The 26,854-nt window shown below is 33.9% G+C and overlaps 3 protein-coding genes and 3 non-coding genes across 7 annotated transcripts; 2 read left to right on the forward strand and 4 right to left on the reverse strand.

Moving 5' to 3' along the window:
- Nucleotides 1-1,117: 1,117 nt before the first annotated feature.
- LOC132041141 (cathepsin B-like protease 2) lies at nt 1,118-4,536 on the reverse strand. The gene is made up of 11 exons (XM_059431956.1): nt 4,378-4,536; nt 3,323-3,376; nt 2,955-3,035; nt 2,712-2,868; nt 2,621-2,625; nt 2,459-2,533; nt 2,247-2,372; nt 1,944-2,162; nt 1,592-1,705; nt 1,479-1,514; nt 1,118-1,369 (listed from the first exon to the last, which is right to left on the reverse strand). Exons 1-11 carry the CDS (start codon nt 4,444-4,446, stop codon nt 1,241-1,243), a joined length of 1,065 nt encoding a protein of 354 aa, XP_059287939.1. The 5' UTR covers nt 4,447-4,536; the 3' UTR covers nt 1,118-1,240.
- Nucleotides 4,537-6,693: 2,157 nt separating this feature from the next.
- Nucleotides 6,694-18,769, reverse strand: LOC132041157 (uncharacterized). Of its 2 annotated transcripts, XM_059431979.1 has the most exons (16): nt 18,482-18,766; nt 16,863-16,907; nt 16,533-16,573; nt 16,350-16,431; nt 13,774-13,818; nt 13,463-13,519; nt 13,072-13,131; nt 12,845-12,972; nt 10,925-11,192; nt 10,778-10,844; nt 10,541-10,611; nt 10,378-10,467; nt 8,591-8,699; nt 8,093-8,184; nt 7,643-7,748; nt 6,694-7,098 (listed from the first exon to the last, which is right to left on the reverse strand). In XM_059431979.1, exons 1-16 carry the CDS (start codon nt 18,611-18,613, stop codon nt 6,974-6,976), a joined length of 1,518 nt encoding a protein of 505 aa, XP_059287962.1. In that variant the 5' UTR covers nt 18,614-18,766; the 3' UTR covers nt 6,694-6,973. The 2 variants fall into 2 exon arrangements, with proteins under 2 accessions (XP_059287962.1, XP_059287970.1); XM_059431987.1 differs by lacking the exon at nt 7,643-7,748 and having other exon boundaries at nt 18,482-18,769.
- On the reverse strand, nt 15,574-15,646 carry TRNAA-AGC (transfer RNA alanine (anticodon AGC)). The gene has a single exon. It is a non-coding gene; the product is annotated as a tRNA-Ala (tRNA).
- On the reverse strand, nt 16,102-16,218 carry LOC132048435 (U5 spliceosomal RNA). The gene has a single exon (XR_009412978.1). It is a non-coding gene; the product is annotated as a U5 spliceosomal RNA (small nuclear RNA).
- Nucleotides 18,770-18,831: 62 nt separating the features above from the next.
- Nucleotides 18,832-18,903, forward strand: TRNAK-UUU (transfer RNA lysine (anticodon UUU)). Its single transcript has one exon. It is a non-coding gene; the product is annotated as a tRNA-Lys (tRNA).
- Nucleotides 18,904-19,028: 125 nt separating this feature from the next.
- LOC132041171 (peptidyl-prolyl cis-trans isomerase FKBP17-1, chloroplastic) lies at nt 19,029-23,096 on the forward strand. Its single transcript, XM_059431995.1, has 5 exons — nt 19,029-19,352; nt 20,465-20,587; nt 20,932-21,048; nt 22,058-22,258; nt 22,656-23,096. The coding sequence occupies exons 1-4, from the start codon at nt 19,074-19,076 to the stop codon at nt 22,178-22,180; spliced, it is 642 nt and encodes a 213-aa protein (XP_059287978.1). The 5' UTR covers nt 19,029-19,073; the 3' UTR covers nt 22,181-22,258; nt 22,656-23,096.
- Nucleotides 23,097-26,854: the final 3,758 nt, after the last annotated feature.

Raw genomic sequence — 26,854 nt, forward strand, 5'->3', positions numbered from 1 at the left:
AAATGCTGTAATAAGCCGGATAAACAATTTGATAAAGTGAATGAAATGTAAAAAAAAATGATATTTAACCCAAAACATATTTGAAAAGTGGATTTCTAGAAGTATGAATTATTCCAACTATTATTCAACTCAATCAATATAGTGAAATTCTAAGGGATAACATCAGCTTTGCTTATCTGTAATTGTGAGATGTGACAGAAGACGTAGTATTATACTAACATTATAGAATTTGATTAAGTCACGTTTCATCCTTTCCAAATTCAGTGATTTACAAATATTCAAACTATTTTTTGTTTATGATTTTCTTTTTGTTTCCCTTGGTGTGTAGTGGATAGGTGAGTCAGGTGTACAATTTTCCTTCACAAATAAGTCCGCTACATGCCATAGGGAATTACTCTCTCTCTCCAATTAGTTAAATATTTCATTTGTAGCTTAAATCGTATAAATTTTGATTCATATTTTAATACGTGTTTCATCAAATTAACATTAGAAATGTTGCAACTTGTATTACTTTATATAATTTTTAAAAACCTATTTTAAATTCGTAAAAATTGAGTTGATTTAATCTAATTTAACTTAAAAATTTTGTCGAATTAACTCTCAAGAAACGAAAAATGACCGCTCCTTTAGGAGAGAGGAGGTATAAAACAACATACTCCCTTACTTTTCATCTCTTTTCCACTAACAATGTTTTTATCTTTTTCTCTCTCCTTTTTTTGGTACATTAGAAAAGGTTAAATAGACATGTTAATTTCATAAGCTACCCAATAAACTTCATTTTTTTGAGCGCATCTTCACGGATTAACAAATCTTCATGGTAGTTGTTTTATTAATACTATGAAGGCCAGTTTATTCTTCTCTCTTTTATATTTTGGTGAGCAGAAATAACTTTTGAAGTTTATAGAACATGACCACCTTTTATCTAATTTAACAAAACACTAACAACAGAAACAATAAAAGAGTTAAAATCTTTCTGTAAAACCTTGGTGATCTTTTTTATCGGATGTCCCCGAAGGGACACTTATGCTTTTTATGTTTCCGACTCGGTGTTAGATATCTGCATTGCAGCCCAACTAAATTCGAATTCAGGCTACACTTATACGGGTAATCCATAGTGGAAATTTAGAAACGTACAGCCAATTAAATCCATGAGATGAAGATATATTTTACAATAATTTTGGTTCCCCAGTTTCATAGACTTTGGTAGTATTATGTAGTGTCTAGTTGAAGAAGTAGCATTTTACATTGAGGCTTCAAGGAAAGAATCATCAAGTTCCACATTCAGATTTCTTGCTGAAGGCAATCCTGCAACCACATTAAATTCAATGCCACACTCATTTGTTCCCCTTCTGATCTTGAAGTAACCATCCTGCCATACACAAATACACATACACTCAGACAAGAAGCTTATAGAGATATTAAAACTCTTGCTCATATAAAGTGGTGAAAGTACATATGGTATAAATCGAAGGACATACATCACCCCAGCCTCTGTTCCAAGAATTCACAATAAGCTGCAGAAAATAAAAAAAGAAGGTGATTAACTGCTGATAAGTTAACATAGTCTATATAGATTATAGTTACAACATACCCAATAGTCCTCTCCTTGCTCGCTAGTTCCCCATCCGATGAGCTTAGCAGCATGGCCTCCGATATAATTCCCTGTTACGTGCTTGTAAACTCCCGATTTGTAGTGAGCAAAATCCTGTGATCGACGAAAATTTTCAAGTCATCAAGTAAAGGGAACCCCAGCTAAGGAAAAGAGAAAATAGTGGATATAACCAATTCCAACAAATCCTTATTCTAGGAGGGGAAAATATTGACCATTACATCACCAAGCAACTATGTTATTATTTTGTGCTAAGAGATAGGTGTTTTACTTTAAAGTATTTTGCCAGTAAATCCCACACAAGTTTCACAGAATAGATACTTATCCTTCTTACCTCGTAAACATTAAAAGCAACCTCAACCGGTCCATTCTTGTAAACTTCAGCCATGATACTGTACGGATCCCAGCTGAGTCCATATGCATCGACACCGAAATGCTTGGATTTACTCCACAGTAGATTCTCTTTAACACACTTCCTATGACACTGTGGGGTGGGATATGTAGGTTCGCAACCCGGGTGAGAACATCCAATATTATCGAAGTAAGGGTCACACTGCAAGAACGAGTTATTATTAACTTATGAGTCGTTGAGCATATCTCTCTGAGGTGACTCTACGTCGAGAAGAATATTATTTACCTTCTCTGTGACCACGCCCTTGCGGACAAAGTATTGCCATGCTGATATGGGAGATCCACCGTTACAGCCATCCCCACATAAAAAGCCACAGCATGCTAATACATCATTTACGGATAGAGATATATTCTACATCACACATCGAAAGTAAATCATCAACAACCATGGTTGAAATGAAACAAAAACAAGTGTTTCTTCGATTAACATGAACTGACCAAGCCATAATGAATACAGAAACGATCAGAAAGCGATTCAACAGCACCAAAAGCCCAACAAGAACCGCAATGTCCCTGAAATATATAGGATCAAAACCACTATAGAGCATTTGGCTTTAGAGGAAGAAGGAAAAGAGCGAGACTAGTAGCAAGAGCAGTCACCTGATCTGCAATGTAAAATATGGAAAACATCAGCATTCTTCTGATAGGAATATAGCATAAAAGGTCTAAGCAATAAGATGAAGAAACTGACCGAGAATTCTTCCAATAGTGCTACACTGAGGCCAAGCTGTTCGTGCATCAAACTCTTTTGGTAAATCCATAAGTTTTGGATGAGTTAAAATAGGGATGCTCTTAAGATCACCCTCTCTTGGGGGCTTAACTCCAAGTAAGCGCTTGAATTGGGAAACCTGTGAAAACAGGAGTGGGGAAGGATGAGATATCCCTCTATAAGGAACTATAATTGTTATTGGTTAGAAATATATAAAGATCTTACTGTGAAGTTCGAGAAACGAGGGTTGAATGCAGCTTTCCATCCAGCTTTGGAATTTTCATTAACCTCTTTGATGATTGATTCCTACATGATTATCCGAAAATCTCTCTCAGTTTTAAATTGAAAGGAACAAGGGGTATACAGGGGCGGAGCCAAGTGGTGGCCAGGGTGTTCACCCGAACTCCCTTCGGCAAAAAATTACCATGTATACACAAGGTTAAAATTATTTTTTATGTATAAATAGTAGATGTTGAATCCCCTTGGCTTCTTCGTTTCTTACTTTTTATATTTTGAACCCCCTTAGTGAAAATTCTGGCTCCGCCACTGGGAGTATAACATCTTATAAGTGAATCATGAACAGAAGGGTAGACCTGAAGGATTGCAGATTCACCTTTAGCTTCAGATATTGGCTTCTCTGCAACAACCTGCTATAATTTCCATAAGAACAAATGATAGATATAGCAATTGTGTTCATCAATGAATGACATAAAATAACCTTTTTGAGAATAGGCTTGCAACTCCAGCTCCACTAAGTTACATGACCAAGAATAAAGGTCTCAATTTTTAAGCAAGATGGAAAACATTTATAATTCTTAGTATAAACCTTATAAATACTTCTAACCTGGAAGGTTAATGTGAATATATGTTACAAAAGCATCATAGGTTTTAAAGTGGATTTACATAGGCTATCTATTTGGTTGAGCAAGCAGAACTTGTACACAGTCCACTTATTTCTTCTTCTTTTTCCCCTTTTCCTACTCCTCTACTTACCATTTTCAAGCAAATCTCACAACAGAACACTGTTCTCACTCTAGGTTATTTTAAATAAACTTTTAATTTCCTAGTCATAATACTCCATAGCTCTTCTCTTCCTTATACTAACTAACACATCTTTCTCTTTTTTCTTGTATTCATCAAACACACAGCCACAAAGTCTACAGGTGAGTAATGCAAGTGAATCTTGTCTTACAATTATTAGCTACCAGTTGGACATGAACCTTAGCTATAATCACATCTGTTCAATTAAAACAACAGCTACTAGCAATGGTAATCGATAGCATCAGAGAGAACTGAAATCCATGACAGTAGTATTTTACAAGAGGACTAGTTTTCAACAAACAAAAAAAATAGTACTTTAGCTCAGCATAATCCCTGAAACTGCAAAAACAAAGTCAACATGTACTCTCTTTTACACTAGTAAAAAGAAAATCAATTAAAATTCAAGATTTCCTAAGATTTTGCTCAAGTCAAAGCTGAACTAAGGCATAACAAAGTCCAAGAAAATACACAACTAACTGTCTTTGATCTTCCTCAACAAATACCAAAAGGTTAATTCATAATTCATCAAAAGCAGTGTAATGGAAGCCAATTTGCTAAATCCATCTAACTAACATGCAAGAAATTTCCATAAGAGATGGAGACAAACCTGCAAGATTAAGATAAGGAAAGTACACAAAAGCAAGGAAGTTGCTAAGGACATCTTGGTCATGGCCATTTTTACTATTTTTTTTTTTTTTTTTTTTGAGTTCCAATAGTAGTTGGAATATGGAGGAACCTTAAGAAATATAGATACAAGACAATAAAAAACATGGAATGATAATCAAGTAGTGGTCCACTCTTTGACATACAATAACTATTGGCTATATCAAGCAGAAAAGATACAACAGTGATTGGTGAAGAATTTTAGATTTTTTTTTTTTTGTTGGATACTGTTGTTATGTACTAGTGGAAATCCATTTAGCTGGTTTTACCTTTTCGATCTAGTTGTTTATAACTGTAGTATTAAATTGTCTTTCAATTTTAAAAAATACTGAAAGGTAAATTTGCCAATCAACTACAAATTTGATCTTTGTTGAAATTTGAGGAATGGTCGGGAGGATTTTGATTCTAAATGAAGGATATTACGTCTATGATGCTGCTCAATTATTACATGTTCAACAGTTCTCTTTACTGATTGAAAAATAATTATAGTGTCGAAAATTAGGTTTTATTAAACACAAAGTGATTGATATAAAAAAAAAAACTCTAGCATTAGCTGATTGAAGTTTTATAAAGCAAAAAAGGAATTGTGTCATCATCATTGCTTTATTTAAAGGACGGAAAGCAAAACGTAAACTTGAAATGATTGGAGTGCTCCTATTATTTTAATTTCATTTGTAATGCATTAGCAGGTATTTCTTTCTTCTTTTTTCTTTAACTAAAAATATACGGAGTACTAAATTGAATGCTTTTCGACAAACATGTGACCCCTTGACCAATTGATTTATTATTGCTTTATTGCAGAAAACTAGAAATGCAATTACCCTATGATTAATGAAGTACATTATAGTAACTGATTATAGATTTGAGCAAAAACAGATGATTTTAGTGGGTTTCTGAAACAATTACAAGAGAAGGACAAATTATTGGAAATTTCCTGGAAAAAAGAAACCGAATATTGGGAAACGTGTGAATATATAGTACAATTTTGTTACAATTATAAACAACTTTTAATTTATTTTTTTACGCACATTCATTTTTAATTTATTAGGAAAAGTAAATTCAATATTAGAAATTCAAAGGAATAATTTCACTAAATTCAATATTAGAAATTCAAAGGAATAATTTCACATACTTGTCCTCTCATGCACTAAATTATGTTAATTATACCACTATTAAATGATGAATCGAGGTAGACACACATATACGTTGATTAACCAGAATTCAGTGATAAATCTTATGCAAAATACTCATGCCATGCTGTCACAACAAAACTTATGCAAAGACTACACATATGATCGCCTTATTTTGATGCAAATAGTTCGATGTAGGTTATCTATAATTTGTTTGTGAGATGTGACCGAAGATATATCGTTTAGATAGCAGAATTTGACATCTTCAAGTTTATCTAGGCCAAAACTCAATCGAAATACACCTAGTTTTTAAAAAAAAATTATTATTGTTTTTTCTTTTCTTTTTTTTAAAGAAAAGTATCATTATCCATTTTTTGTTGCTTTTATTTGCGAAGGATGCGGCAGACACGTGATTCAGATGTACAATTTTCGTTCACAAAAAAGTGTCTACGTACCATAGTAGAAACAATTAAGCAACACGTACCCTTATCTTGCTCTCTTTATCCATTGGTGATATATCTTTTTCTCTTTCAGTTGGAAGGGGTGGGTCAAACTATAATGGACATTTATTAATCTTGAATTCATGATCATGGAGGAGGAAATTATACAATAGTAGAGAATATGTGGAACTGGTAATGTCTTACGTCTATAATCTTCACATTACAACTTGTTTATAGCGAAATATTCTTTTCTTGAAAAAAAAATTATACCTGTTCATAAATAGTGAATATAATGATGTTCAACTTAAAAATCCTAAATAAGAGACGTCTATGAATTTCGTCAGCATTTTGCTTACCATGTTTTTCATTTTCCCTTTGGAGTGCTTTTGCCATTTTGGTGACAGACTTCTTTCAATTAGTGAGAGCTTGATATCCAGTGTCGAGATAATAGATAAAAATTTACTTTGTAGCACAGTAAGAATAATACATCAATATAGTTTTAAAAAAAAAAAAAAATGATAACATCATTGGAATCTACGTTTGCATGATATTTACAGGTAATACACTTGTTTCTTCTCCGTTTTTTTTGCCCCCTCCACGTTTTTGTCTTTCAGAAATCCAAACTTGTCTTTCACAACTTTGGGTCAAAGGCCCCTTGCAAATTATCTTTTAAACCATTGCAACTGTTAATAGTTCTGAACTGCGTTAAATAAGCCAATAAACTACATTTCATTTCGTATTAATACAAGAAATACGTATATGATAATTCATCATTCACATGATCAACAATGCTGAAACGAGGTCAGCCCATGTCCCAACGCAAAAGCGCGCGATAATCTGGAAAGTTTACAGCTATAAAGAGAAACAGAACTACATAGGGAGCAAAAAGAAGCTCAAACCTTAGATTATAAGGCCAGAGCAATTATAAGGCCAGAGCAAATATAAGTAAAGACTGATAACCACAAAATCGTCACTTATCAGCATTCTCAGTGGATGCAGCGTCTGCAGAAGTGTAAGCAGCATCAGCTGAGGCGGTGTCCATGTCATTAAGACCCAACTCCTCGTTTTGCTCAAATGATCTAACGTACTCTTCATCTGCAGTAATGTTGTGATATGTTCACAAATGAGCAAAATTTAACATGTCTATCGTCAATTGAAGGAGGTTTATGTAAAAGAGGGAAAGCAAAAGATCCACAAACTTCGGGTTTCTTCTCAATATTTCCAAAAGAAATCACAGATATACCACTTAAGCGGAAAACATGGGGAGGAGGGGACATTTTGGCAAAAGTTATAACTAAACCATTCGATTCTTATTTTAGCGCAAATTTTCTCATCTGTCTGAGGTTCTTTCTCCTCCTTTCTCTCGTCTCAAGCCGCACCCTCATTTTTCCTTTTTTTTTTTTTTTTTGGTGTGGGTTGGATTTGCTCAATTCTGACCGATAAAAATATCCCAGTACAAACTTTACAAATAGGTAGAATCAAATGACATGAAAGACAAATGATGACCTTATGTGCTAACCTAAAAGCATGAAGTTAACCAGCCATCGACTTGTTTCCCATTGAAATTTCATATTATATTATCAAAACAATTCGAGGACCGTTTTGCCTGAACTACTCTGGAGCTGCAAAAATGACTTACATTTCAACTGTTTGTCATCCTTGATATCATCGGTAGCAGGTGCAACGAAAGAATTTGCAAGTGCATCATCGATGATCAATGTCCAAGGTTGTTCCAAGTTCAAAAGCTGTGGAATGTTTGAAATGATTACAAAAAATATATTAAATAAATATATCTTGGAATGGAGTTATATAGGGGAAAGTTAAAAGGAGTCTTGTATTTGGAAATACGGATTGTATCTTTACATCTCAGTCATGGACCAAAAATGGTTACAACCACCTAAAATAGCTCCTCCGAAGAAGACTAGAGGTAATTGAGGCATATTGGAAAATATTTTCCATTAACATATTCGGAGAACCAGATGATTCAGATCTCAAAATCTTGAATAGATATGAAATTCTTAATACGGAAATCACATATAAGCTTAAAATATGTGATATAGCAAGTAAGGAGGTATCTCTCCACATTTACCTTGTCTAGTCTTGCTCGGAAATCCAACCACTTGCTCTTCCTGTCTTCGGGAAGACTGTCACCAAATGTGAATCCATGTACTCTCTCAAGACCTACATTTAAAAGAAAATGTTCATCCAAGAGGATGTTTAAATGACAGAAATTAAAAAAGATCAAATACAAACACCACGAAAGTATAGGTCATTCAGATTCAGTAGTCCATGTAAACTAATCAGAGTATTCGCGCAACTCAAGATATTGATTAGACAAATGCCATTTGACACAAAAAGTTACTCAGTTAACGGGAGTAAAATAAACGAAAGAAGAAATCAGAAACATGTAAAGAGTCTTAAATACGACGACTAATCTACAGTGTTCAACTGAAGCTCGACTTTCGGTGAGTTTGAAAATTTAAGTATCGAAATAATCGATATGCTGAATGTGCATCCGAGATATTGTTGTCCAAGAAAGTGAAACAAGGAAAAGGAGAAAAAAAACAAGGTAAAAGAAGATACTCACTTTCGCTGATCTTTGTGATTAAACCCTCAACTGTCGTCACCATTCCACCCAAAGTACCACTAGTAAGCTCTAACTCAAGCTCAGGAACTTCCACCCCAGCACTATCCGACTGGTAAATACAAAACAACAATTTGTAGTCAGAGAATGCAAAGAAACAGAGATAGGTCCAAGCCGTTAAACACACTTTTCCCTATTTGTAACATGCGGAATATCAAGCAGACTCAAGACAATTAGGGCTCAACACTTGGGATGGAGGAACTGCAAATAGAAGTCTGATACTGTCAAGATGCCTACTCTTGAACATGATCTTGATGCTATTCCTCTCATTCCATTTCTTATTCTTTTTACTAAATAAATTAAATTATGAGCATCTGGGTGAATCCAGAAAGGCGCGCTCCAATGTTGAGCGCTTTGCCTAGCTTTATGTGCGCTTCAGTGTCGTCATCAAGGCAAAACATACTTTTCCTTGCCATTGAGCCTCTCTTGAAGAGGTGACACTAGATGATTGATATTTCACTTCACAATTTCTTTGTCCATATATTTGTTATTCATGCTTACTATTACCTAAACATACATATATTTGTAATTTTGCACTTTTTTTTTTTTTTTTTTTTTTAAAGTAACCTGAGGGTTGAATCCAATCAGTATTAAAGCACAGAATTCACAACAAAACCACTAATATTTTGAAACTTTTTTTTTTTGGGTTAAAACTAACAAACACTAATATGAGGAGAAAGGAAACGGACAAAAATCCTGAATAACCCTATTCAAGACAACAGAGGATCAGCATATAACTAGTGCGCCACTGCAACAAAACTACCAAGTGGAACAAGAAGCAGCTGCAAATAAAAAGATGAAGGTCAGAAGAAACAGCAGCGAAGAAAGTGGATCCTTCTGCATTGCTGCAATGGCAAGGTATGGGGCGCTCTTGTAGTTTTTTTTCTTTTGATGATGGTTATGTCTGAGCCTGCTTGCAGCACACTCAACTATTCTAATGGGCATCCGCAACCTCCGACCACCACAAACACCGGATAATTCTGCCACCAAAGTTTAGGCAGATGGGAAGAAATCACTTATTTTTATCTCTGTGGGGATTTGAAACCTGCTCATGAAAGTTTTCACCTACTTCATTGACTACTAGGTCACAGCCTTACCCTTAGGTGTCGTGAAAAAACAATTCTCTCAAAGCTGATGTTGGAAAGTTGGAAGTTGATATCGTTTGTTCATTAGTTTTTTCTTTGCCACCCATCATGTAATTTTTTTGCTTTTTTACTTGTGGCTATTATAATCTTGGGTTATAAGCATGAAATGCATTCCATTTTCGGATACTGTGTCGTCTTTGTTCTTCAAGCATGTTCTCAAATGCTGTATCAAGTATCAACAAATCCACAAGAGAAAGAATATAACAAAGATGATACAAGCATCTTGGCATTCATGCCAACATGCTGGAAATTTTACATCCTTGCTTTACTTTGCTTTCACTGATCATGATCTTCAAAGTTTGAGAAGTAGATGATACATGTGAAAGCAGTACGCAAATATGCTTTCTAAAGTCAAATGTAACAGAGTTAATTAAAAAAAAAAAAATTGTGAGACAAGTAACAACAGTGTAGATAGAAAATTTATTAAATATGGTCTTCGAAATAGCAGTATAAGAGTAAATATAAAAGTAAAATCAAATGTTGCACCTTCAGGGAAGTTGCACAATGAATGAGATCACCAAAAATAAAACTAGAAAACAAAAAATTAGCTAGTATTTCTGCCAAATACAGGCTGGAGAGTTATACCTTAATCACATCACGGCTTAGATCTTTAATGTTTTCCACACGAAGTGTAATTTTCTTTCCCTTCTCAGATATAGGACCACCAGGTTTCAGCTGCAAAGACGAGCATAATGTCATCAATAAAAATTCCATAAGCTATTCTTTTCTAGTACATGACAGCAATTACCTCAGAGTTGCGATAACCACACGCATCACAAGCGGATGCCATAACTATTACTTCTTGAAAGTATGGAATATCTTTAAGTGGTCAAATTCAACAATACCATAGAAGCAAAAAAGCTTGCAGCAGATGGGCAACAATTGCAACTATTAATATTCCCTTCTATCTCGCAGCAAGGGACCGTGTGAGCGAGGAACGCATTAATCATGAGGTTATCTATTGTGTAAATGTAGAAAAGGATACTGGTAACAAACATTTTACAGTCACACTTCGCAGCACATGCTCCACAAGTTGATGGAAACATCATCACCTGTCGAAAAGAGGAAGCTATCAGAAAAGAAAGTTTAAAAGGGAGAGATATATGTAAGAAACCCCAGCAGGTCGACGTACCTCTTCAGGAGCTGAATATCGAAATAGAGCTTCAGCCATTTCTGCACTGTTACCCTGAGCAATAGCCTGACGTCCTGCTCTTGCTCCAACTGATCCATGTGGTTCATTTAGTTGTCGATGAGGAATATTATTTATCCCCTCACTTGATACCTCATCACGTTGTCCTCCAAGCTGTGAAGGGTCAGCAAGATACCCTAAAGCTGCCTGTTGTTCAGGAGTTCGCTCATAGAATGTGATTTTCAATGAGGGATCAGCAGATGGAGCTAACCTGTAAGATAAGCATTGATCTGAGCATAAGGTCAACAATAATACATAAAACGTAGTGTAGCTCAAGTAAGCTACTGCTTGCACGTTTTATAAATCACATACTAACAAAGACGCTTTTGAAGTGAAATGGACCTAACTTCATACTCCCTCTGTCCCAAAAAGATTGTCCTCCTTTCCTTTTTAGTGTGTCCCAAAAAGATTGTCACCTTTCTATATTTAGAATAAATTTAACTTTATGAGATGATTTACAGCCACATAAATATCTAAGGCTTGTTTTGGACCACACATTTCAAAACTCTTCCTTTATTTCTTAAATTTTGTGTCAAGTCAAAAGAGGACTGTCTTTTTGGGATGGAGGGAGTACTTTTTTACCGTCAAATTAACAAACACAGTTTTGAGATGAAATAGACATGAAAAGAGCAAATTGGATACAGAGGATTCATAAAGCCAACCTGCACTGAGCCATAGTTAATTAATTGATCGATTCATGAACAAAGGCAGTTCGCATAAGCTAGGCTACACAGAATTCTGTTTATTGTTCACCAGAAAGAAAAGCAACTCCTTCAGATGAGTAGTGGCAAAAGATCAGCCACATTACAACTTAAACTCAGATTTTTAGATGAAGAAGTTATTAAGCGTAAACGTTGCACCTCAAACTTCCCATATTTTAAGTGATTAAGGTCCACATGCAGAAGCCTACTTGCTAGAGTTATCCTTCCTAAAACCTGCGGTCTCACGGTATGTTTTCAACAATTGAACATTATTTTGTTTCCCCTGCAATTCATCGTTGCTACCTTCTTTTTCTTCTTCTTTTTTTTTTTTTTTTTTTTGAAATGGGATTCATCATTGCTACTTTCCCTACCCTGTATTCACCAGTGAAGAAAGAAGATTAGTTTTAGGTTTTGTATCAGAGACAACTAGTCCGACACGGAATACCAATAGCAGTACCACTTAAACAAGTCTTATCATCTAGCAATTACTGTACTAATTATCTACTTGATTTTTATTATGCAGGGTGGCGTTACCCCAGTTTAAACATTTGCTTTACACAATACTGCACAATGTCCGGGCCGTACTCAGTAATTCACTTCCTAATTTTATGTGAGTTGAAAGAAAATTTGTTCTTTGAAGGACAAGATAATTTTTTTTTTAATAACCACTAAATCGTTAATCAGAACACACAGCAAAACAAAACTCTTAGCCACTCTGTAGAACGAAAACCTTGATCAGAAAGGAAAAAGAGACAGCAATATATAACCATTCAAGTTAGATCTTTTAAGTTGTTTTTGTATTCTAATGACTAGTATTCTTCTAAAACTTGACTGTGATCATTTCTTGATCTGTATTAATGGCATATGTTCTGCCTATATATTCACATTTAGTAATAATGCTTTTTCTTTTTTGAAAGATTAATGGCTAGTTCCAAATTTAAACCCTAAAAGTATTTTGGTTCTACTCATCCATCCCCAAAAAGTTCAGAATTTCAGGTAACAGCATCCAGCATGCCGCTAATGTCTGTGATGGTACCATGATACATCCGTATTATTGATCAGCAATATTTTCAGTTTCAGGCATGAAGCACTCCAATATATATAACTAGATAGGGCAAGGCAAAAGCCATAACATTTTTACTGTAAGAAATGAGTTTCTTACGGGTTCTCAATGAAGCTGTTACCAGCAGGATCATCAAGAATGAAAGTGAAGGATGAATCTCCTGATGCACATGCTCTTAGTTTTATCAAGAACTGATCTATTGCTTCAGCCATCTGGGGATCCACTTTCTGCCAACACCATGAGATGAAAATATCAGAATGCGAAAAATATAGAGAAAAAGACAAAACCAGAGCGTGTAAGCCTATAAAGCAATAGAAAAACTCCACCTTCCGTTCATCTTGAAGGGCCTCCAGACCTTCGGCAGCTCGAGCCAGTATGCCTTCTATCTGTAATGTAGCACAGAGATATTTATTATAACAAGAGGCGAGCATAAGTATTTTTCTGTTTCTAAGGTTTTCTGTATTTGCAGCTGGGAGAACAAACAACTACTGCTCCTACATCCTTTTGCCTTTTGAATCTCCCACAAAATCATAAACTCCACATCCTAACACACACCATCAGGATGTAAAAGAAAAAATTTGAAGACAAGAATGAAGATATCTGAACGACTTATGCCTAAAATTGCATTAGTGGAACATTGAGATGAAGGCATAACATAAACCATATAGTGAAACAGGATAATTTTTTAAAAAGCCAAGCTAGTAAAAAGGCAGATACCGATGACAATGATCCACGTTGAGCCTCAGGCGGGATCTCAAAATCCAGTTCAGGGATCTGCACAGCACAACCATAATAAATATGTATACGGGTAACTCCAGAAAAAGATAGCTTGCTTAGGACCCTAATTAAAATTTGCTGATCATTCACTAAGAAGTACAAGCATCCATCTAAAATATACATTATGTTCTATTCCTGTATGTCTGTATCTGTTAAATACAGCCGACATCAAACATGGAGATTTAAGAGGTTTACTAACAGCGCATGTGTCAAGACACTAACAAATTACAACAGAGTTTTAATTAAAGTACCTTGATGGTAGCACTTTCAGACTTCACAACTGTTCTGTCGAGCATCTGTAGTTTCAAAATACCAGTAAGTCAAGTATCGCGAAGAGTTAAACTCAAAATTATCATTGGCTTAAAACTAGCCCAGGATGCACAACATTCTTTATTTCACAAAATCATGCAGGCCTACTAGCTTTCTAACATTGCCAAAATAAACTTTATTGTCATGAAATAAAGAAAAGGAGAATCAAGATGAGCATTCAACTACGTGCCGTATAGCAATAAGACATTATGCTACTTTAGTAACGGCCCGAGAACTTCTTGGAGAAAAGATAGTAATTTTTTTTTCTTTTTTATATCTTGATATTTTTTAGTACTACTCTAACCCAAGCTTCGGAGTTCTGATGGTATCCGGCGCACTAGTGCTGGTATGATCGCATTCTTAAAGGTTTTTTTGTCATAAAGACATACAGAGACCCACACCAGCCAGAATCAAACTTGAGAACCTTGCTCTCTTTGAACACCCTTGACCACTGGGCTGCCTACCTCAGTATTAAAATAATACAGAAGAAAAATATAAGGAATTCAATGTCCGCCCTTTTTCCCAACTTTTTTTTTCTTCTAAGGATTAGTTGTTTTTCCAAACTACAGCTGTCCGCTCAACCAACTGAGCTAAGGTCGGAACTATAAAATGGTTCTAATAATAAGTGGAGATGCGGGGTATCGATCCCCGTACCTCTCACATGCTAAGCGAGCTACCATCTAAGCTACATCCCCTACTGGAAACTGATCCTTATTCTTCTGGATAAATAACTCAGCATTCAACGTGCACCATTCAACCTTATTTCTTTTCCTTGGCGCTTTCCGCGTAAAATGACTTGAGGTTTCCATTGAAGAAATCCCTCCAAAATTGGTGTATGCCACTATTTGCAAGAGCACAATAAAGAATTCATTGTGCATCCTACTTCCCAAATCCTTTTTTTCTTCTAAGAATTAGCTGTTTTCCAAACTACGGTCTATGCTTACCAACTGAGCTAAGGTCAGAATTATAAAATGGTTGTAATAATAAGTGGAGATGCGGAGTATCGAGCCCCGCACCTCTCGCATGCTAAGCGAGCGCTCTACCATCTGAGCTTCATCCCCTTATAAAAGGAAGTATCCTTATTCTTCTGTATAAGTAACTCAGTATTCAAGCAAGTGCACCATTCAACCTTACTTATTTTCCTTGGCACTTTCCTCGTAAACTGACTTGGGGTTACCATTGAAGAAATCCCTCCAAAAATTGGTGTATGCCACTATTTGCAATGAGCACAATAAAGAATACATTGTTCATCCTTCTCCCCAACTCCGTTTTTTCTTCTAAGGATTAGTTGTTTTTCCAAACTACAGTCCTCTGCTCTACCAACTGACCTAAGGTCGGAACTATAAAATGGTTGTAATAATAAGTGGAGATGCGGGGTATCGAGCCCCGTACCTCTAGCATGCTAAGCGAGCGCTCTACCATCTGAGCTACATCCCCTTATTAAAGGAAGTATTAAGTGGGAACTGATCCTTGTTCCTCTGGATAAATAAACAAGTGCACCATTCAACCTTATGTCTTTTCCTTGGCGCTTTCCGCGTAAACTGATTTGGGGTTTCCACTGAAGAAATCCCTCCAAAAATAGCTGTATGCCACTATTTGCAATGAGCACAATAAAGAATACATTGTTCGTCCTTCTTCCCAACTCCTTTTTTCTTCTAAGGATTAGCTGTTTTTCCAAACTACAGCCCTCCGCTCTACCAACTGACCTATGGTCGGAACTATAAAATGGTTGTAATAATAAGTGGAGATGCGGGGTATCGAGCCCCGTACCTCTCGCATGCTAAGCGAGCGCTCTACCATCTGAGCTACATCCCCTTATACCAAGTGCACCAGTCAAACTTATGTCTTTTCCTTGTCGCTTTCCGCGTAAACTGATTTGGGGTTTCCACTGAAGAAATCCCTCCAAAAATTGCAGTATGCCACTATTTGCAATGAGCACAATAAAGAATACATTGTTCGTCCTTCTTCCCAACTCCTTTTTTTCTTCTAAGGGTTAGCTGTTTTTCCAAACTACAGTCCTCCACTCTACCAACTGACCTAAGGTCGGAACTATAAAATGGTTGTAATAATAAGTGGAGATGCGGGGTATCGAGCCCCGTGCCTCTCGCACGCTAAGCAAGCGCTCTACCATCTGAGCAATATCCCCTTATAAAAGGAAATATTAAGTGAGAAATGATCTTTGTTCCTCTGGATAAATAAATCAGCATTCAACCAAGTGCACCATTCAACCTTATGTCTTTTTGTTGGCGCTTTCCGCGTAAACTGACTTGGGGTTTCCACTGAAGAATCCCTCCAAAAATTTCTGTATGCCACTACATGCAATGAGCACACGGTATCCTTTAGTAAAACGCGAAAGAATAGTTTGCAATGTGCTCATCGTCTGGCTGTGTAAAACCCCGGTCTATTGCTTGGAAGGAAATTATCCTAACCGTTGAACTAAAGACGCTATTGTATATAGCAACTTATTGCTTTATCTAACAGCATATAACAACGTCAACAGATGCAATAGAGGAAATACCTTTTGATCGCCTGAAGGAACACGCAAGCTATAGCAACATCCTCGAGGCTGAATCTCACCAGCAAACTCCACTTCATTATTTCTTTAGAAGGGAAATGAAAAGAGAAGGAAAACAGGGTAAAGTAGGTTATTGAGCTGAAAGTTACTCCAATTTCCAATGTCTTCGGAGATTAAATGCCTTACCTTTCACCACAATGTGGACAGTCAAATGCTGACAATAATATCTGGAACAACATTCAATGTACCATTTAGAATGACAACCATTGATACAAAAGAGAGAGGGTCTCACACAAATGAAAACAAGGTTTCTAACACGCCTTTTTTTCTTTCCAAATTTTCAAGAAGCTATAACTTCTATCCCACATGCTGCTGTTCTTTTAGGTTTTCAAATGCCAAAAATAATTCTGGTCCAAAAATTGCCGATAAGGTTTAATTGGTTTAGGATGAAAAAACAAAAACTTACAACTATAAGCTAGGCAGCACTATAGGAAAGAGAAGGAGGAAGCCAAGTACCTTTCTAAAATGTGGAATCAGTGTTAAGAGAAACCTTGTTGTACCCTGTCAACAGAAACAATAAGACCATTAGGCAAAGAGAAGTATCCAACTGATATTTCCATACAAAACTGATACAAGCACAAATCTCGAAAGCAATAAAGCGGAAAAAAAACAACACATTTTCCACCAATGTAGCTCTAACAAAAATCCCAAAATTGGAAAAGGAATTTAATGCACCACAATATTAAACAAAAAGCTAACTTCATAGAAAATAGTCAGATAAATACCATGTATAAGAAGTAAAGAGACAAACCAAAGCATATGAATTCTTCAATTCAGCATATTTTCAAGAAGAAAAAAGCTATAGCACTCTTTGTCCCTTCTCCAGCTAACCACCAAAGGAAAAGATTTAAGACGAACAACATCTCATAAAAACTGGAACTTTATATCATACAAGAGCAGATAATCTCTGTAAAAGTAGATTAATCAAAAAAAGCTTCCACATTTTATAGCTAAAGCAAACTTTCCATGTTTTATAATCTCTTCAACCTCTTTCGTAAACGTTCTAACGAAGCAAAAAAAGATTACCCTTTTCCTCAAATAACACAAAAATCATCAAGAAAGAAAAAATAAAACTCCTTTCTTCAAGTAAGTTTGGAAAACAGAAAAAAAGACTTAAAAAACACATCATCTCATAGAAACTGTAACTATATAGCAGACACATATCATATCTGTAAAAGTAGATTAACCAACAAAAGCTTCTACATTCCTCAACTAAAATAAATTCCCCATGTTTTATAATCTCTTCAACCTTCTATAGTAAACGTTCTAACGAAGAAAAAAAATTACCCTTTTCCTCAAATAACACAAAAATAATCAACAAAGACAAAAAAGAACTCCTTTCCTCAAGTAAGCTTGGAAAAGAGAAAAAAGACTTAAGGAGCACAGCATCTCATAAAAATTGTAACTTTATAGCATACGCAGAGCAGATAATCTCGGTAAGAGTAGATTAACCAACAAATGTTTCTACATTCTTCAGCTAAAGTAAATTCCCCATGTTTTATAATCTCTTCAACCTTCTCTAGTAAACGTTCTAACCGAGAGAAAAAAAGAAAAAGGCTTACCCTCTTCCTCAAACAACACAAAAATCATCAAGAAAGACAAAAAAAAAAAAAAATCTCCTTTCCTCAAGTAACCTTGGAGAACAGAAAAAGCAAAGAAGAGAAAGAAGCACATACATTTTCAGCATACTTTCATGTTATTACCCTTTCATCATTCTTTTACAGTAATTTCAAGAAGAAAATAGCTATACAACTCTTTGTCCTTTCCCCTATTAATTAACCCCAGAAAAGAAAAGACTTCAGAAACACAACATCTCATCAAAACTGTAACTTTATAGCATACACAGAGATCAATTAACCAACCAAATCTTCTATTTTCACCAGCTAAAGTAAATTCCCCATGTTTTATAATCTCATCAACCTCTTTAATAAATATCTAACGAAGCAAAATAAAGACTACCCTTTTCCTCAAACAACACAAAAAACATCAAGAAAGACAAAAAAAAAAAAAAAAAACTCCTTTTTCAAGTAACATTGGATAACAGAAAAAGGCAAAAAGAGAAAGAAGGTAGATACATTTTCACCACATCGCATACAGAGGCTTTCAACAACATAAAGAGGGGTATCAATCTCAACATCATCTCCAGCAGCTTGAACTGCTTCCACCACTGACCTTACATCCATTATCTGTTCCTTTGGCACTGCCATTTCAAGAAAGTATTTTGATTATTTCCCAATCAACCTTCTCTTCTCCTCTATATACTGCAACGGTTAAGGTTTTAGACAATGGTGGCGGAGAGGGAAAATATTAAGTTCTGGAAGTTTGGGGTTTAACGAACCAGAAGAATCCAGTGCATACAAGAGATTATACTAGATGTCGCAATTAAATTAGTGATATAAATAATTTGGATGGGCTATATGCACAAGCCGTCTTAGCTCAGTGGTAGAGCGCGTGGCTTTTAACCACGTGGTCGTGGGTTCGATCCCCACAGACGGCGTTTTATTATGTTTTTTCATTTTTACGTTTAAAAATAACTTAACGGCACTGATAAAAATAAAAAAATAAAACTAATTTTGCCCCTTACCAAAAAGGAAGGCCAGAAACGTGGAGGAGATTAAAAAATAAAAAATAAAAAAACAGAGAAGAGAAGGAAAGCCAGTCTTGAAGATGACAATGATTAAACTAGTTCCATTACCATTACCATGTCCAACATACCTATATTCATGCCATGGCCACAAAAACTCTTTTGCTTCCTGTTCTTCAAGCCCCAAATCAAGAAGAGTTATTTCTCTTTCTGCAGTTACTCTTTCACTCTCTGCTCTATCTAGTTCTATTTCTTGGGCAAATCCTCAAGTTCCAAAGTTCTTGGAGCTGCCCAATTCAGGTGGTGTCAAGGCATTGGACCTTCGTATTGGTAATGGAGAAACTCCACTTGATGGTGATGTGGTACCCTTCTTTCTCTTTTTCTACTTTCTTTTTTTTTTTTTCCCCACTGTTTTCTGTACTAAGCTGTGTTAGCCAAATGCAATGAACTTGTGCTTTATATGTAATCACGTATTTGTTGGTAACAAAAGTCGATTCTTTGGAAACCAATTAGTGAAATACAACAAACAACATACCCAGTGTAGTTCCATAAGTGGGGTCTCGGAAGGTAGGATGTACGCAGACCTTGCTCCTATCTTGTGAGCTAGAAGACTCTTTCCGATAGACCTTCGGCCAAAACCAATTAGTGAAATATGTTTGCAAAATTGTGAAAGGAAAGGATTATTAGTTAGCTGGGATTAAGGATTGTTGAAGTATTTAGTGTGGGGTTTAAAGAATCTAGTTTAAATAACTACTAATGTGCTCTAAAAGACAAATTAATTGGAAAGAAATGAGGCCAATTAGAGAGAAATGGATATTGGATTCAGATAGCTCGATCCAATTAGCTTTCGATTGAGGCATAGATAATAGATTGATAGAGAAAAAAAGTCTCTTCCTTTTCAAAATTTCTGCTGTTTCTAGAGAGTTGGGTTTTCCTTTTTTCCCCATGTAGTGGAGAAGATTTTGAGTTTGGTTGAAATTCTATTGTTAAGTTTTCACAATCATGAAAGGATGATGTGTATGTTGACATAGTGAAGAACATGTTTTGGTTTTTGCTTAAAAACAGGTTTCTCTAGCATATATATATTGTCTACTGAACAATTTACCTAGACAAGGCTCTTTTTATCTGGAGCTATCTGCTTTTACTAGATTATTATGGCATATGCTATATGTGCACATTAACTACTTTTTATGACCTCTAAAACTAATAGAACCAAAATATTAGTAGTGGAATAAGTCCGAATTCAGGAAGTTTTGCTTAGATAACTCTGTCACTGCCGATCAATGGTGTTGCATATGATTTCTCTTTGTGCTAAAGGATAGGATAAAAGTTGAGGAAAAGCAAGGAGGAATCAGTGGTCATGCTTGAATGGAAGACGCTCTTGCACATTTTTATCAGCTTTACATAGAACTGTACTGGTAGTGCTTTGTGATGTCTGTTCAGTTGTGGAGAGTAATTATGTGTGATTGGACAGGTTGCAATTCATTATTACGGGAGACTTGCTGCAAAGCAAGGATGGCGCTTTGACTCAACCTATGATCACAAGGACAAAACTGGTGAACCAATTCCTTTCTCTTTTGTCCTTGGTTCAGGCAAAGTGAGTTAACCTGTCTTTCACACTTGTCCATTGAAGTCTTTTAATTTGAACAAAGAGAAGTCAAGGTAATCAGTTGAACCTGAATGTGGTTGATGAGTGACTGTTTGATGCTTTGGCCAAGAAGCATATAAAACTGCTTGACCACTAATGAACTCCAATGCTCAACTTAACCTGGCGTTTGAGTTTTTCTGTCGGACATGAATTCATCTTTTTTTCTACTTTGAATTCCTTGTTGCTCAATCTCTTTGAAGTGGTATCTGTTCGACTGTTCTGAACCTACTAAATTACATAGCAAATAAAACTGTAGCAATTAATTTCACATCTTTGTCTATCTATTTTTGCAGGTTATATCAGGGATTGAAACAGCTGTGAGATCGATGAAAGCAGGCGGCCTTCGTCGAGTTATTATCCCACCATCTCAAGGATATCAGAATACATCCCAAGAACCCCTGCCACCTAATGTGTGAAGTTGCTCTTCTTCCTTTATAATCATAATTTGGTTCTTCTCAGTTGCATTCTTTTGGCAGGGAAGTCTATTTAGTCTTCTGAATACTAGAGCTCTTTCTACATAAATTAAGCTGTGGGGGAATCATGTATTTAATCTCCCCTTTTCTGTTTGATGTATGTTTCTGTGAGTGAGCTCTTACCCTTTTTCAAGAAGATGTATTACATCTCTAATAGTTAGTTAGGAGAAGGGAAATTTGTGCAAGAATTACTTTGCTCTTTTAGACATAAATAAGATCATAATTCTACTGTAATGTTATAATCCCACCTTCCATGTTTTAAATTGCAACCCATCTACCATCTTTAATTTTAATTATAACAACAAAAACAACAAACCCAAAGATAGTCCCACCAAGTGGGGTCTGGCAAGGGTAGAGTGTACGCAGACCTTACCCTTAACTTGTAAAGGTCGAGATAGTTTTAATTATAAGAAACAAAATATTAAACGTGTTATCACCATTGGAGTTTCTTATTCTTGAGTTTGAAATCATAGGGTTTGGAATCACTGGTCCAAGCCTGCCACACTGGATTAGAATTCCCAATACACCCAATGACAGATAGCTACCAAAAAGCATTAGTTAGAAAACACAATATGTGCTTCAGCTACACCTTCGTGATTGAACATGCATAATAGGAATCCATACAACTAATTATTTTCTCTTTCTTTCCTCCTTTCTATTCTGGTTATTCTTGGACCATCTAGATTTTGGGGATTATGTACTCGAATTTGGTAGAGTCTTGAAATGATTTTGGAGTTCTATTGTGCCAGCCTTTTTCTGTTGGACGATTCAGTCATTCATAATACCTGCAGTAGGAAAGTCTTTAGAACTGATTGATTGTAATTGGTGTTGAAATCGAGATTAATATTACTTTAATTCTTATTAAAAGAGATTAGAAGTATTTTAAATTTCATGAATATATTTTCATTTGGGACTTAAGTTAGTAAACATTTTCTCCTTGTTTCAGTATTTTGATCGGCAAAGGCTTTTTACTACCATTTTCAACCCAACCCGTCTTGCAAATGGAGAAGGCACAACATTGGGGACAGTCATATTTGATATTGAATTGGTCAGCCGGAGGCATCTCTGATCTCGATACTTAGGCAGCCGTTTTTCTCCTCTTTACTGGAGTATGGAGCAATTGTTGTCAGTTCGATGATGACGGAAGGTAAATCTATTGTTAATAGGAAAAGTTTTAATCATTATTAATGGTTATCACCTAGTTATTGCTTTCTTATTTGGAATAAATATTAGACAATGTGTTTCATTAGAAAGTCTGTCCTGAATCTCTACTTAGACTGCACATATTTTTGACAATACTCGTTGTACAGCATAACCTATATAGTTGTTGAATGCTTTATAGAGGATTTAATACTAAGGTGAGATAAATATCTCTAACTCTCGGCTATGTAGAATGGAGATCCATTAGCCTGTTAACTCGAGCTCACTTTGTTTCTCTGCTCGACAAAGTTTGTTGTTTCTAGTTTTGCTTATACTGTAGCCTAGTATAATACCTATAAGTTAAAGATATCTCCTTCTTAGTCAATTCATTGTTGTTCTTCCAGGTTTACAGATAATGAAATAGTTTCTAGCTAATGCCTGTGGGTGTTAAAGAAGCCTCGGTGAAAAGTTTGGTCCTATGATATGCCCAATTGCCATATACACAAAGGCAAGGAGAGAGTGCTTGAAGGAGTTTTTAGAACTCTGGACGAAAGAGTACATGTGTGTGTATCTATATATATATATATTTTATTCTTCATTTAGTTTATCGATTTTTATACCATTTAAAAGAAATCGATATTCTACGACTTGCTAGAGATATCTTTGTTCAAATTAGAAGCAGGTTCGGTTGTTCAGTAAGAATGTTGTAAATTTAGGGAATTTATCTGAGAAAAAAAAAAAAAAAAAAAAAGGAATGTGTGTGGCTTGAAATAGGCTTCAACTAGCCTCAATATCCCAACATCTACTTACTTTGATCATCTGAAAAATTCTCTCCAAAAGTAGCATTTTCAGTTTTGACACTGCCATCATTATTTAGTTTAATCTTTCCTGCGAAAAGAGAAGACCAAGCTATTAGTGTGACTTGTTTAGATTGAGAATTCTGACAATGCGATGATTCATCAATTTTCCTAGCATAATTTTTTTTTTCTCTGCATAAATAGATAATTTTTTTTCAGTCAAATTTCTGTTATGCTCTTCATATACGTCACATAATTTTAAATATATTTATAGCACAGGAAGGTTGCCAGGTAATATTATTTATAACTAGACGGTCTATGCTCGTGCTGCGCACGGGCTCAACACTTTAGATTATAGTGCATCTATGTGTATGTAGTTGTGTTTAGATAGTGAATATATATATATATATATATATATATACATTATGTTCAAAACACGATTAATATAATATTGTAGTTTGTGCTCCGTATCTAAAACTTTATTATATTAATGTTTGCTACGAATACAAAATCGGCAAATTTATTAGTATTTTTTAAAAGAGAAGACGTGTTTAAAAAGAAACTATTTTCCTCTCTTTAAGATAAAACAATAGCAATATTTAAGCATTAGTTGATACTTTCAATTTTAATTCTATTAATTTAAAGGTGTAAAATACTTATTATTTTTTATCAAATTTTGATTTGGATAATTCTAATTCTAATTATTAAATTAATTTTACTTGTTTAAAAAACGAAACAAAAAGTAGAAATTGATTTTCTATTTAAACGAAGAAATACTATTTTTTAATTTTTGGTAAATATTCTCAATTTAGCTCATTACTTGTCATGTTATCTTTTGCATGATTTTTTAAGAAAACGTTGATTAGAATTATAATTTGACATTTACCTTATTCATTATTTGATCTTCATTTGGTATATTTTTTTACGACATTAATCTCTTTTCACATTTATTAGAGTAAGAATAAAAATAAAAAAGTAATTAAATTCTATCTTATTTTAAAATATGAATATTTTAAGTATATTTATTTTAGTAAACATAACAAATAAATCACATGGCGAATAGCAAAAAAAAAAAAAAAAAAAAAAAAAAATTGTATGGTTTGACTACTTAACCTTTTGAAGAAAAGCAATTTCATTTGCTCCCACTAATGGATTGATACGCACGTGGCAATGAATCCATCATTATTAACTTAATGAGATACTTTAGAAATTATATGAATATTGTTTGATTTTTTAATAAGGGGTGCACCTTTTTTTTTTACATTATTAATTTGCACTATTTTTATGCATATATATATATATATATATATATATATATATATATATATATACTATGTTCAAAACATGATTAATATAACATTGTAGTTTGTCTTTCGTATCTAAAATTTTATTATATTAGTGTTTGCTACGAATAAAAAGGCTGCACTTTTTTTTTAACATTATATTTTTTTTAATATGGGGTTCACTTTTTTTTTTTTATATTGCTTGATTTTGTTAATATGGGGTTCACTTTTTTTTTTTTTTTTTCCGAGTTCGGAGATGGTGAGTTCCACTTTTTTTTCCTTCCTTTTTTTGTTTTTTTAATATTGCTCGGTATTATTTAGTATGGGGCCCACACCATTTTTTTTTTTGGGGACAACGGACGACGAAGCATGGGTCTAAACCCATGCTTTATATGTTTTTTTTTTTTTTTTTTTTTTATTTGCTTGGTGTTGTTTAGTATGGGAGTTCCTACTTTTTTTTTCTTCTTTTTTTGACATTATTAGTTTAGCACTATTTTTATGCATATATATATATATATATATATATATATATATATATATATATATTCAAAACACGATTAATATAACATTGTAGTTTGTCTTTCCGTATCTAAAACTTTATTATATTAGTGTTTGCTACGAATACAAAGTTTACAGTTTTTTTTGTTACATTGTTTGTTTTTTTAATATGGGATTCACTTTTTTTTTTTTTTATATTGCTTGATTTTGTTAATACGGGATGTTCAAAATACGATTAATATAACATTGTAGTTTGTGCTCCGTATTTAAAACTTTATTATATTAGTGTTTGCTATGAATACAAAGTCTGCACTTTTTTTTTTTAACATTATATTTTTTTTAATATGGGGTTCACTTTTTTTTTTTTTTTTTATATTGCTTGATTTTGTTAATATAGGGTCCACTTTTTTTTTTTCCCATGAGTTCGGAGATGGTGAGTTCCACTTTTTTTTCTTCCTTTTTTTGGTTTTTTTTTGTATTGCTCGGTGTTATTTAGTATGGGGCCCACACCCCCTTTTTTTTTTAAAGGGACAACGGACGACGAAGCATGGGTCTAAACCGATGCTTTATATGGTTTCTTCTTTTTTTATTTTTTATATTGCTTGGTGTTGTTTAGTATGGGGCCCACCCTTTTAGACATTGTTAGTTTGCACTATTTTTATTTATATATATATATATATATATATATATATATATATATATATATATATTCAAAACACGATTAATATAACATTGTAGTTTGTGCTCCGTATCTAAAACTTTATTATATTAGTGTTTGCTACGAATACAAAGTTTACACTTTTTTTTTTTTACATTGTTTGTTTTTTTAATATGGGATTCACTTTTTTTTTATATTGCTTGATTTTGTTAATACGGGATCCACTTTTTTTTTCCGTGAGTTTGGAGATGGTGGGTTTCACTTTTTTTACTTCTTTTTTTTTAATATTGGTTGGTGTTAATATGGGGACCACACTTTTTTTTTTTTTTTTTGCTTAACTTATTGAAGACGGGTTTTAACGCTTTTAGATTACGGTCGTATGTGTATGTAGTTGCGTTTGAATAGTGATTATATATATATATATATATATATATATATATATATATATATATATATATATATATTATATTCAAAACACGATTAATATAACATTGTAGTTTGTCTTTCGTATCTAAAACTTTATTATATTAATGTTTGCTACGAATACAAAATCGGCAAATTTATTAATATTTTTTAAAAGAAGACATTTTTAAAAAAAAAACTATTTTCCTCTCTTTGAGATAAAACAATAGTAATATTTAAGCATTAGTTGATACTTTCAATTTTAATTCGATTAATTTAAAGGTGTAAAATACTTATTATTTTGTATCAAATTTTGATTTGGATAATTCTAATTCTAATTATTAAATTAATTTTACACGTTTAAAACGAAACAAAGTAGAAATTGATTTTCTATTTAAACGAAGAAATACTATTTTTTAATTTTTGGTAAATATTCTCGGTTTAGCTCATTACTTGTCATGTTGTCTTTTGCATGGTTTTTTAAGAAAACGTCGATTAGAATTATAATTTGACTAATTTACCTTATTCATTATTTGATATATTTTTTTTATAACATTAATCTCTTTTCACATTTATTAGAGTAAGAATAAAAATAAAAAAGTAATTAAATTCTATCTTATTTTAAAATATAAATATTTTAAGTATATTTATTTTAGTAAACATAACAAATAAATGACGTGGTGGAATAGCAAATACAACGGTTTAATATCTAGATTAGATCTCGAGTTAAATATAAAAAAAGAAAGAAAATTCTATGGTTTGACCACTTAACTTTTTGAAGAAAAGCAATTTCATTTGCTCCCACTAATGGATTGATACGCACGTGGTAATAAATCCATCATTATTGACTTAATGAGATACTTTGGAAATTACATGAATATTGTTTGATTTTTTAATATGGGGTGCACTTTTTTTTGGACATTATTAATTCGCACTATTTTTATGCGTATATATATATACACTAT

Source organism: Lycium ferocissimum, chromosome 2 (assembly GCF_029784015.1).
Source record: "Lycium ferocissimum isolate CSIRO_LF1 chromosome 2, AGI_CSIRO_Lferr_CH_V1, whole genome shotgun sequence".
NCBI classification, from domain to species: domain Eukaryota; kingdom Viridiplantae; phylum Streptophyta; class Magnoliopsida; order Solanales; family Solanaceae; genus Lycium; species Lycium ferocissimum.